Source organism: Salvelinus sp. IW2-2015, linkage group LG8, assembly GCF_002910315.2.
Source record: "Salvelinus sp. IW2-2015 linkage group LG8, ASM291031v2, whole genome shotgun sequence".
Classification (NCBI taxonomy): domain Eukaryota; kingdom Metazoa; phylum Chordata; class Actinopteri; order Salmoniformes; family Salmonidae; genus Salvelinus; species Salvelinus sp. IW2-2015.
Window position 1 is genome coordinate 7,083,303 of NC_036848.1, and position 10,202 is coordinate 7,093,504.

At 43.0% G+C, this 10,202-nt stretch overlaps 2 protein-coding genes across 3 annotated transcripts in view; one reads left to right on the forward strand and one right to left on the reverse strand.

The window, feature by feature from the left end:
• Positions 1-8,689, reverse strand: part of LOC111967335 (histone deacetylase 3) — a 12,015-nt gene extending 3,326 nt beyond the window's left edge. The window contains exons 1-14 of one of the 2 annotated variants that reach the window (XM_023992275.2): positions 8,490-8,689; positions 7,947-8,029; positions 7,559-7,701; positions 7,286-7,367; positions 5,127-5,183; positions 4,956-5,011; positions 4,721-4,854; positions 4,033-4,113; positions 3,608-3,681; positions 3,451-3,515; positions 3,080-3,169; positions 2,878-2,936; positions 2,727-2,806; positions 2,440-2,597 (exon numbers count right to left, since the gene is read on the reverse strand). In XM_023992275.2, the coding sequence (XP_023848043.1) occupies positions 2,440-2,597; positions 2,727-2,806; positions 2,878-2,936; positions 3,080-3,169; positions 3,451-3,515; positions 3,608-3,681; positions 4,033-4,113; positions 4,721-4,854; positions 4,956-5,011; positions 5,127-5,183; positions 7,286-7,367; positions 7,559-7,701; positions 7,947-8,029; positions 8,490-8,544 (1,217 nt within the window). In that variant the 5' untranslated portion in view covers positions 8,545-8,689. Of the gene's footprint in view, positions 1-2,439; positions 2,598-2,726; positions 2,807-2,877; positions 2,937-3,079; positions 3,170-3,450; positions 3,516-3,607; positions 3,682-4,032; positions 4,114-4,720; positions 4,855-4,955; positions 5,012-5,126; positions 5,184-7,285; positions 7,387-7,558; positions 7,702-7,946; positions 8,030-8,489 lie in introns of both variants that reach the window. The other variant, XM_023992276.2, reaches the window with a different exon arrangement.
• The window catches only part of LOC111967337 (fibroblast growth factor receptor-like 1), a 182,173-nt gene that overhangs the window by 7,184 nt on the left and 164,787 nt on the right, over positions 1-10,202 (forward strand). The window lies entirely within an intron of this gene.

The window sequence follows — 10,202 nt, forward strand, 5'->3', positions numbered from 1 at the left end:
GTCAGGGCTTTGTGATGGCCACTCCAACACCTTACTTTGTTGTCCTTAAGCATATTGCCACAACTTTGGAAGTATGCTTGGGGTCATTGTCCATTTGGAAGACCCATTTGCGACCAAGCTTTAACTTCCTGACTGATGTCTTGAGGTGTTGCTTCAATATATCCACATAATTTCACCCACCTCATGATGCCATCTATTTTGTGAAGTGCACCAGTCCCTCCTGCAGCAAAGGCAACCCCACAACATGATGCTGCCACCTCCGTGCTTCACGGTTGGGATGGTGTTCTTCGGCTTGCAAGCCTCCCCTTTTTCCTCCAAACATAATGATGGTCATCATGGCCAAACAGTTCTATTTTTGTTTCATCAGACCAGAGGCACATTTCTCCAAAAAGTACGATCTTTGTCCCCATGTGCAGTTGCAAACCGTAGTCTGGCTTTTTTATGGCGGTTTTGTAGCAGTGGCTTCTTCCTTGCTGAGCGGCATTTCAGGTTATGTTGATATAGGACTCGTTTTACTGTGGATATAGATACTTGTGTACCTGTTTCCTCCAGCATCTTCACAAGGTCCTTTGCTGATGTTCTGGGATTGATTTGCATTTTTCACACCAAAGTACTTCATCTCCAGGGGACAGAACGCGTCTCCTTCTGAGCAGTATGACGGTTGCGTGGTCCCATGTTTATACTTGCGTACTATTGCTTGTACAGATGAACATGGTACCTTCAGGCGTTTGGAAATTGCTCCCAAGGATGAACCAGACTTGTGGAAGTCTACACATTTTTTTCTGAGGTTTTGCTGATTTCTTTTGATTTTCCCATGATGTCAAGCAAAGAGGCACTGAGTTTGAAGGTAGGCCTTGAAATACATCCACAGGTACACCTCCAATTGACTCAAATTATGTCAAATAGCCCTATCAGAAGCTTCTAAAGCCATGACATCATTTTCTGGAATTTTCCAAGCTGTTTAAAGGCAGGGTCAACTTAGTGTATGTAAACTTCTGACACACTGGAATTGTAATACAGTGAATTATAAGTGAAATAATCTGTCTGTAAACAATTGTTGGAAAAATGACTTGTGTCATGCACAAAGTAGATGTCCTAACCGACTTGCCAAAACTATAGTTTGTGGAAATTTGTGGAGTGGTTGAAAAACAAGTTTTAATGACTCCAACCTAAGTGTATGTAAACTTCCGACTTCAACTGTACATATTCGTCACCCAACCCACTGGCTCCAGGTCATCTATAAGTCTTTGCTAGGTATAGCTCCGCCTTATCTCAGCTCACTGGTCACCATAGCAACACCCACCCGTAGCACCGACTCCAGCAGGTTTATCTCACTGGTCATCCCCAAAGCCAACACCTACTTTGTCCGCCTTTCATTCCAGTTCTCTGCTGCCAATGACTGGAACGAATTGCAAAAATCGCTGAAGTTGGAGACTTATATCTCCCTCACTAACTTTAAGCATCAGCTATCTGTGTAGCTTACCGATCGCTGCAACTGGTACACAGCCCATCTAACTACGTACCTCATCCCCATATTGTTTTTGTTTACTTTTTTTTGCACTTTTGCACACCAGTATTTCTACTTGCACATCATCATCTGCACATCTATCACTCCAGTGTTAATTTGCTAAATTGTAATACTTTGCTACTACGGCATATTTATTGCCTTACCTCCTTACTCCATTTGCACACACTGTATATAGATTTTTCTATTGTGTTATTGACTGTACGTTTGTTTATCCCATGTGTAACTCTGTGTTGTTGTTTTATGTCGCACTGCTTTGCTTCATCTTGGCCAGGTCGCAGTTGTAAATGAGAACTTGTTCTCAACTGGCCTACCTGGTTAAATAAAGGCAAAATAAATGTTAAAAATAAACAATTAGCCAAGGCCTAGCGCTGGAACTTTTGTAGGTCATTAGCCTACATTTACTGATAGATTATTCAATTAGCCTACATGGCCACATAGCAACAATCATATTTAGAGTTAGCAATCTAGTGTTTTGAGTTCCCACTCCCTCAGGTGGTGAATAATATTGTCAATATGCACAAGGATTTAACAATTCCTCTGAAGTGTCATAAAATCTAGATCCTTGCACATCAATCATGCATTTCCTGTATTGTTTAGATTTTTTTTAAACGTACTTTCTGAATCATAGGCTACCATCTCAGTTTTCTTACTTGGCACCGGAATAGATTTTTTTGGCTAGAGCCCTGCCGCTAATGCCAAGTAACTGTCCATACATTTTTTTTATTTATTGCATAAAAGTTATATTTATCACAATTTGACTTTGTTCATATCGCCTAGATCAAGCACCCCCCAATTTTTTTTTTWGCGCATATTATTTTGTTAGCGCAAGAAATGTACTTTTATTGCGATATGGATTTCCCCCCCCCCCATATCGCCCAGCTCTAGCGTCACATAAGGCAGAGTGTGTTGACCTGGAATAGTTATCCTCTGAGCCCCTCTCATCTGGGTCTCCCTCGTCAGTGCGCTCGTAGCTCAGGATGTCCGAGGGCACATCGTGGATCTGGACACTGGGGGAATGGTTCAACATCTTCAAGTTCTCAAAGACCGTCGAACGGATCTGCTCCAGGTACTAAACAAGCACAAGATGGAGATAAATGACTTACACCAAGGAGAGAATTCTGTTTGAATTGTTAAACAGTATGTAGACTGTGGTTCAGAAAGAGAGGGAGGACCGCATGCTGTATGTCCTAAAACTGACCTGTCGGGAGTTCTGGTTCTCTATCCTGGTGCTGACATCTGGGTGGAGTGTGAAGTCTGGKGCAAAATACTCAAAGTACTCTGGAGGGGTGAGGAGAGAAAATTAGCAAATGGAAAAACAGTGGCAGAAGTGCTTAGGCTTGCTCGCTTACCGCTATAGGGCAGCTCATCACTAATTGGCTCATCAACCAGGAGGGAGGTCTCATAGGTCCTGGAATAGAAGAGCAACAGAGTTCATTCTTAAGTGCTTCCATATACACTGTGAGAATATTCTCTTGGTCTCCATCAAAAACAACTGTCACCTAATCTCCCCACTATAGTCCAGTTACAGCACTGAGAGAAATGAGCCCTCACCAGCATCTGGCCACGTTGCGTACTGTGTACCCTCCTCCTCCCAGTACCAGCAGGGGAATCCTGAAGCTCTTCACAAACTCCACACACTCCCTATAGAAAGCATATACCCTGGGTGAGAGAGTTTACCATAACCTGGCTCCTGTGTTAACCAAATCCTGTACCAATTTTTCTATAATCCCTTAAATTTGCTCTCCTACCAACAGGTGGCAGTACATCCTCATAATATAGAGTACATTGAATTCCATCCTCAAAACATGTATCCTTATCTCCATTAAGACACTTACCCATAAAGCTGTATTCAAAGGCCATTTAAGACTGACGTAAGTGTTGGTGAGGGTTATAATGTATTATTTATTGAGCAAGACACCTACCCATGGCCTCGTATACTGAGGTTGAAGCACCCTAATCTGTCACAGCCCAGAGAGTCAGCCCCACACTGTCAATGACAAAAGGTGCATGTGAGTCCCATACTCAATACCACAATTCCTGCAAAATACCACTGATGATCTCTGGCTGCCAAATTATCACCTGAAGAACGATACAGGTTGGCTGGTAGAAGTCCACCACTTGCTTGATGACTGGCTGAAAGAGTTGCCTGTAGCCTAAAACAGAGTGATATAATGTTAAGGTATTGGACACATGGAAGAGAATTCATCCTTTCAATCATTTTTGATATTGACAAAGTGATATAATTGATCCCCTATCAAAAATAAGGAAACGTCTGTTGTTGGATTGTTGGATATTATCCTGCATACTATCAGACCTTCTGAACTGTAACAGCCATCAAATAGATGTAAATAGTTTAGAGTGCAGGTAAACTAACAGTCAGGCAGCATAACATCTGATAATAGCACTCCCCAGAGACATCTCAATGGCCTCAGTCTAATAGCATTATCAGAGTGGAGCGCCAGAGAGCCAGCCTGAGTGTGAGATCCAGGAAGGACACTACTCACTCTGGTCATCGATCCCATCCCGGAGAGGCACGTTCAGGCAATAGTACCGGCCACTCTCAGCCCCTACCTCATACATGTCACCTATGGGACAAAACAGACAACATTTGTTTAACAAAGAATAAGCTCATTAAGACAACCTCTATTGTCCCATAGAGATATTCAAAAATTTAGTCATTAAGACAAACTCAAATCAAATTGTATTGGTCACATACACATGGTTAGCAGATGTTAATGTGAGTGTAGCGAAATGCTTGTGCTTCTAGTTCCGACAGCGCAGTAATATCTAACAAGTAATCTAATAATTCCCCAACAACTATCTAATACACACAAATCTAAAGGGGTGAATGAGAATATGTACATATAAGTATATGGATGAGCGATGGCCGAGCGGCATAGGCAAGGTGCAGTAGATGGTATAAAATACAGTATACACATGTGATATGAGCAATGTAAGATATGTAAACATGATTAAAGTGGCATTATTTAAAGTGCCATTGTTTAAAGTGACTAGTGATCCATTTATTAAAGTGTCCAGTCATTGGATCTCAATGTAGGCAGCAGCCTCTCGGAGTTAGTGATTGCTGTTTAGCAGTCTGATGGCCTTGAGATAGAAGCTGTTTTTCAATCTCTCTGTCCCAACTGTATCTGTATTTCTGGTTTTAACAGATACTCATATGGCTCGTCTTACCTGTTCCTGGAAAGAAGTAGTTCCCGTACTTGTGGAAGGATACAGTCATGACCCGATCAGTCAGGTAGAAGGCTTCCTGTACCCCATCACCATGGTGAATGTCAATGTCTATGTACAACACACGCGGGTGGTACCTAAAGGGACATTTACATTATTAGTTGTTAGAGATCCTTAGCGGGACGTTAACCCACAAAATGGACAACAACATTATAAAAGACTGGTGCTTTGCTCTTACTTCAGAAGCTCCAGTATACTGATGACAATGTCATTCACATAGCAAAATCCAGAGGCCTGAAAACCAAAACAAATGAAATCATGATATCATAGAGCTGGACATAGGCAGGTGACCAGAGGCCGTAGAAATAAATTGTCTTGACAAAGAATCAAAATGTTGCATAATTCTTACCTCAAATTTCTTAGCATGATGAAGACCCCCGGCCCAGTTGATGGCGATGTCACATATCTGCAAAGCAACGGTCCTGATCATTGATCAAATCTAAATCTGGTCAACAATTTACCTGGCTGTATAAATTCCCGAATGGGTCTTAATAAATATGTCCGATCCGTAAATAGAATACATTTATTTATTTATTTATTATTTCACCTTTATTTAACCAGGTAGGCTAGTTGAGAACAAGTTCTCATTTACAACTGCGACCTGGCCAAGATAAAGCATAGCAGTGTGAACAGACAACAACACAGAGTTACACATGGAGTAAACAATAAACAAGTCAATAACACAGTAGGGRAAAAAACAAAATGAGTCTATATACATTGTGTGCAAAAGGCATGAGGAGGTAGGCAATAAATAGGCCATAGGAGTGAATAATTACAATTTAGCAGATTAACACTGGAGTGATAAATCATCAGATGATCATGAGCAAGTAGAGATACTGGTGTGCAAAAGAGCAGAAAAGTAAATAAATAAAAACAGTAAGGGGATGAGGTAGGTAAATTGGGTGGGCTGTTTACAGATGGACTGTGTGTAACAGTATAACTTTAAACCGTACCCTCGCCCCGACACGGGCGCGAACCAGGGACCCTCTGCACACATCAACAACAGTCACCCACGAAGCGTCGTTACCCATCGCTCCACAAAAGCCGCGGCCCTTGCAGAGCAAGGGGCGAACTATTCTAGGTTTCAGAGCAAGTGACGTAACTGATTGAAACGCTATTAGCGCGTACCCGCTAACTAGCTAGCCATTTCACATCCGTTACACTCACCCCCCTTTCAACCTCCTCCTTTTCCGCAGCAACCAGTGATCCGGGTACCACGCATCAATGTAACAGTATAACTTTAGTACGTCCCTCGCCCGACCTCGGGCGCGAACCAGGGACCTCTGCACACATCAACAACGGTCACCCACGAAGCATCGTTACCCATCGTCCACAAAAGCCGCGGCCCTTGCAGAGCAAGGGGCAACACTACTTCTAGGTTTCAGAGCAAGTGACGTAACTGATTGAAACGCTATTAGCCGCGTACCCGCTAACTAGCTAGCCAATTTCACATCCGTTACATATGTACAGCTGCAGCGATCGTTAGGCTGCTCAGATAGCAGATGTTTAAGTTGGTGAGGGAAATAAAGTCTCCAACTTAGCGATTTTGCAATTCGTTCCGTCACAGGAGCAGAGAACTGGAAGGAAAGGCGGCCAAATGAGGTGTTTGGCTTTTGGGATGATCAGTGAGATATACCTGCTGGAGCGCGTGCTACGGGTTGGGTGTTGATATCGTGACAAGTGAACTGAGATAAGGTGGAGCTTTACCTAGCATGGACTTATAGATGACCTGGAGCCAGTGGGTCTGGCGACGAATATGTAGCGAGGGCCAGCCGACTAGAGCAATACAGGTCGCAGGGGTGGGTGGTATAAGGTGTTTTAGTAACAAAACGGATGGCACTATGATAATGCATCTAGTTTGCTGAGTAGAGTATTGGAAGCTATTTTGTAGATGAGTCGCCGAAGTCGAGGATCGGTAGGATAGTCAGTTTTACGAGGGTGAGTTTTGCGGCGTGAGTGAAGGAGCTTTGTTGCGAAATAGAAAGCCGATTCTTGATTTGATTTTGGATTGGAGATGTTTAATATGAGTCTGGAAGGAGAGTTTACAGTCTAGCCAGACACCTAGGTATTTATAGATGTCCACATATTCTAGGTCGGAACGTCCAGGGTGGTGATGCTAGTCGGCGGGCGGGGTGCAGGCAGCGAACGGTTGAAAAGCATGCATTTGGTTTTCTAGCATTTAAGAGCAGTTGGAGGCCACGGAAGGAGTGTTGTATGGCATTGAAGCTCGTTTGGAGGTTAGATAGCACAGTGTCCAAGGAAGGGCCGGAAGTATATAGAATGGTGTCGTCTGCGTAGAGGTGGATCAGGGAATCGCCCGCAGCAAGAGCAACATCATTGATRTATACAGAGAAAAGAGTCGGCCCGAGAATTGAACCCTGTGGTACCCCCATAGAGAATGCCAGAGGACCGGACAACATGCCGTCCGATCCGTAAATAGAATACAGAAAATAACAGAATAACAGAATAACAGAAAATAAGCTGAGTTTGCTGGGGGGGGGGACATACCTTGTGGTTTAGCTGTGTTGCTCCCTGTAGAGATGCTCCTGTATACCTGGAGCAGAACTCAAACAGGCCTGGGAATACAGGGCTGACAGAGGACACGTTACCTTTATACAAGCCACATAGATAGATCAACAGCTGCACATTACACTGATCATAATATTACATGAGTCAAAAGAACATTCTGCACTTTGACAAATATATATTTCACACAATCCAAATATACGCCAGGGAGTAATGTAAGCTAATAAATTATAGAAGATGATAAGACATTCTCACCAGTCATCCCCAACATTAAAGGTGTTGAGACTCTTTGTGAAACCCTGCATATTGTTGGGGCTGACCTTCTGCAGAAAGTCAATGTAATCTTCTGAGTGGAATCGGCACATGTCATGTTGTGAGGCTTTGTATGGTTTGAAAACCTGTGAAACAAGGACCAGTCAAATTAACATGGTGTCAAGAAGGACATGAACTTGTCTGGTTTAATCAGGGTGTATTAATTTAGCTGATTCTGTTGCAAAACGTTTCTTAAATGAAGCAAACAGACAAACAGGGAGGGACCTACCTGAATTTGTCCAATAGAAACCCTTGTTTTAGTTGCAAAACTGTTTGGACTAATAATTACATCCCCAGCCTTTTCAGCACGTTTATCATCAGCAGGACTTACCTGCATCTTTTTGTAGAGGCCATAGTGCAAAACAAGGCTGTGCGTCAGCGAGAGACGATGGGGTTTCATAGGGTGACCAGCACCTTGATAAGGAAAGGAAAACATCTGTCAGTGTGTTGTCCTCTCATATGCAGTTATCAATGTTCTGATTTCTCTGTGGTTCTTCTGCGTGATGCTATCATTCATAACATGCCAGCTAAATAGCTGTAGAATAAAGAAACTCTTGCAAACACACGACTAATAGCTAGTAACGTTAGCGAGTTCAATACACCTGATTTCTAACAGAAATAAGAATCGAATACTAACGTTAGCTATCTAGCTAATCACAAATTGAAGAGGAAATAGTAGGTAGCCTAGCGGTTAAGAGCGTTGGGCCAGTTACCGAAAGGTAACAATATGTCATTGAGCACTTAACTCTAATTACTCCTGTAAATCGCTCTGGATACGAGCGTCTGCTAAATAACAGCAATGTAAATAGTTAGCTAGCCTGCTTCTTAACATGCTAATCTGCTTCGTGCCTTTTGTAACCAAAATGAATCTTACCATAATGAAAGTTCCCCACATCCGGATCATAAAAATATGCTGTTCTGTTAGACATTGCAAAAGAGACGTCTTAGTTTTTCTACCGTTCGCTGGGTATTTGTTCGCTACTGTAAATGTATCTTTCCTTCATTTAGAAAGTAGTCGCCATTGTAAACAGCGAGTAAAACGTACGTCATTGTTCAGCGACAAGCGAAGGGGGCGGGCAAAAACAGTACCAAAGATTATGGATGGTGTACCCGATTTGCCACCAATCACCCCATTAAAAGGTGGAAACATTTTACCAATCACACAATTCATATGGTGAATGTGGTAACCCACACGCCACATGTGTGGTACGCGTTACTTTTGAATAGTGATTCAGAACCACACATTGTACTGTGTGATACACGACATTTTCAGTGGTGATTTTAACTAAGACTGAGTGCGCATGTTCGCCATAGGAGCCAACCCCAAAACCTTTCCCGGGAGTTTGAATGGTAAGATATTTCCACCTTTTAATGGGGTGATTGGTGGCTAATCGGGTGAATATCCGCCCTAACAATGGGAGTCGTTGACCACAAAGCGGTATGGCGGGCTGTCGAGCGCCCACCTATGCTTTCTTTGGATTAGTGGAATTGTATTTTTGTAACAAAAAATGTAACCTTTATTTAACTAGGCAAGTCAGTTAACCTCTGGCTGGAATAATACATTATGGCCTTTCTCTTGCATTTCAAAGATGATGGTACATCTTTGTATTATCTTTTACCAGATCTAATGTGTTATATTCTCCTACATTCATTTCACATTTCCACAAACTTCAGTGTTTCCTTTCAAATGGTACCAATAATATACATATTCTTGCTTCAGGGCCTGAGCTACAGGCAGTTAGATTTGGGTATGTAATTTTAGGGAAAAAAAATTAAAAAAGGGGCTAATCCTTAACAACTAATTCTTATTGAGGTGTGGCCAGTCCTCTTCTGGCTGTGCCGGGGGGAGATTATAAGAGTACATGGCCATTAAGGCCAGATTGTTCTTCAAGATGTTCAAACGTTCATAGATGACCAGCAGGGTCAAATAATAATCACAGTGGTTGTAGAGGGTGCAACAGGTCAGTACCTCAGGAGTAAATGTCAGTTGGTTTATCATAGCTGAGCATTCAGAGGTCGAAACAGCAGGTGCTGTAGAGAGAGAGTCGAAAACAGCAGGTCAGGTACAAGGTATCCCGTCCGGTGAAACAGGTCAGGGTTCCATAGCCGCAGGCAGAACAGTTTAAACTGGAGCAGCAGCACAACCAGGTGGAATGGGGGCAGCCAGGAGTCATCGGGCCAGGTAGTCCTGAGGTTCAGATCCTCCGGGAGAGGAGGAAGAAAGGGAGAGCAAGAGAATTAGAGGGAACATACTTAAATTCACACAGGACACCAGATAAGACAGGAGAATTACACCAGATATAATAGACTGACCCTAGCCCCCTGGCACATAAACTATTGCAGCATAGATACTGAAGGCTGAGACAGGGTTGGGTCGGGGGACACTGTGGCCCTGGTTTGTTGCTCCAGTACCTTGCCATTTACCTTCGCACCCCTGGGCCAGACTACACTCAATCATAGGACATACTGAAGAAATGAGTCTTCAGTAAAGACTTTAAAGGTCGAGACCGAGTGTACGTCTCTCACATGGTTTGGCAGACCGTTCCATAAAAATGTAGATCTATATGAGAAAGCCCTGCCTCCAGCT